A 2,326-nucleotide genomic window follows, 5' to 3' on the forward strand; every position below is an offset into this window, starting at 1 on the left:
ATCATCTTTAAAATTCTTCTTCTGTTTTTTAATAATCAAATTAAATTAATTTTGGTTTTGATTATTTTTGAATAAATAATAAGGCACCTTTTTTCATACTTCTAAGGCACACTAATTTATTTATTGTATTACAGTATTTTCCTATCCATTATTAGGTATTTATTTTCACTAACCATTTCTTTCATAATTATATTTGCTGTGATTTGAGTCAAATTATCTTAATTAAAGTGATTAGTCAAAAAATGTTCAATAGCATATTTTATTCTTACCACTTTGTTTTGTAAATTATGCTACTTTCTTAATCTAGTTTTAATTCTGCTTGTCTTTATTTAAACTTTTTCTTTAGATTAAGTACCTTTTTGTGTCTAATTTATATTAACTAATAACATCATTTTTATTCTTCCATTTAAGATAAAAACTAACTTTCTTATTTATAATAACATTATACTTTATTACTATGAATTTTTCTTTTTTCTTTTTTTTTCAAACTTTTTATTCACTTTTTTCTTTTTTTTTATCTTCTTTGTCCTTAGTTTATTGTTGTTTTTTAGGCTCTGTGTAATTTTTCACATTTCCAAAATACAGTGACTTTAATACCTTTATGCATTCTGTTATATACTTAAATTTTGTTCCATCATAAGTCTCTTTGTTTTAATTAGGAATGTCATTATTTTCTTTTTAAAATTTGATTTATTAATGTTTTAGTCAATACTGTGTATTATAAAAATTATTGTTAACAGTATTTATCATCTTTCTTCATCAGAAAATGTCTTAAGGACAGTTTTTAATTCTTTTTCTTTTTTTTTTGACATTACTTTTTGATTAGGATTAAAGCACTATAAAATTTTATTAATTCTTCATTTGTATTAGGTTATTAATTACTTAATTCGATATTTTAGGTTGTTATATCTTCAGATTTAGTTATAGGTTATTAGTCTTTTTTTATACCAATATTTGTCAGATGAAGGAAAAATTAATAAAAAATATTATCTTCTTTAGCTAAAGAAAATGATTTATTTATTAAATATAAGAAGACTTTGAAAATAAATTTAATCTGTAAATTAAAAAGAACATACTTTAAATGGGAATATTTCTTACAACTGAAATGAAAGTTAATATTATTACAATGGTTGTTGTTTTATCAATTATTGTAATTAGTACAATTGGGTTCGTTAGTATTATTACAGGATTTTCTATACAAAACACCTTTAAATATCCAACAGTTTTAGATAATTATCAAAGTTATGAAAAGAAAATGACAAGTATTAATATCGGGATGATTAGTGATGATGATGAACTCACAAGATATGGAAATGATTATTATTGTCAAATCTATTTAGGAAAAATTTTTATTACAGAAAAAGGATGGGAGTATGAAGAGACAAGTCATAGTAAACTTATTAGCAAATTTAGTAAAGGAAAAAGAGGAAATGAATTATCAGAATTAGTTTGGTACAATAAGAAATTATATGGGTTTGATGATAAAACAGGAATTGGGTATGAAATAAATATTGACCGCCAAGAATTATATCCAAGAATTATTCTTAGTGAAGGAAATGGGACTTCAGAAGATGGAATGAAAGTAGAATGGGGAACAGTTTATAATGATGAGATGATTGTTGGATCACAAGGAAATATTCATGTAAATGGAATTGATGATTATTCTAATTCATATATTTATCATATTAATACACAATTAGAAAAGAGAGTTGAGTCATGGATAGATAAGTATGAAAGAATTCATAAAGTACTTAATATTTCATATCCAGGGTATATTACAAATGAAGGAATTTTATATTCAAATATGTACCATGAATGGTATATTTTTCCAAGGAAAGTAAGTAAAATAGAATGGATTGATGAACTTGATGAAGTTGCTTCAAGTCAATATATTATTATTTGCGATGAAGATATTAATGTGTGTAGGAAATATAAAGACCCACAATATGTTAATGAACGATGTTTTAGTTCTATTAAAATCCTTCCATTTAATGAAAGAACTGTTATTTATACAAAAAGTGTTGAGCATAATGACAAAATTGAAAGTTATATTGGTGCAATTTCATTAGATGGAGTTAATGAAAATGAAGATGTTAAAATTATAATGAAAGATACATTAATATCAAAATATAAAATTGAGGGTATTGAAATTTTACCAAATTATTGGTAATTAATTTTTTAAGTTTTATTATTTTGAACCTTCTTTTTTAATTATTTTTTATATGAATTACTAATAACTAATTAACTCTCAAGAAATATTTTCCTAAATGAAAAAAAAATTATTACCAAAAAATATAATACTAAATTAAAGATATTTATAATTTAT

At 22.4% G+C, this 2,326-nt stretch overlaps 1 protein-coding gene across 1 annotated transcript; it reads left to right on the forward strand.

Moving 5' to 3' along the window:
- Positions 1-1,081: 1,081 nt before the first annotated feature.
- Positions 1,082-2,170, forward strand: ENU1_200820 (apyrase, putative; the record flags this gene model as incomplete). The annotated part of the gene is made up of 1 exon (XM_008862107.1): positions 1,082-2,170. The coding sequence occupies one exon, from the start codon at positions 1,082-1,084 to the stop codon at positions 2,168-2,170; it is 1,089 nt and encodes a 362-aa protein (XP_008860329.1).
- Positions 2,171-2,326: the final 156 nt, after the last annotated feature.

Source organism: Entamoeba nuttalli, assembly GCF_000257125.1.
Source record: "Entamoeba nuttalli P19 unplaced genomic scaffold asmbl_9507, whole genome shotgun sequence".
In the NCBI taxonomy this organism is placed as follows: domain Eukaryota; phylum Evosea; order Mastigamoebida; family Endamoebidae; genus Entamoeba; species Entamoeba nuttalli.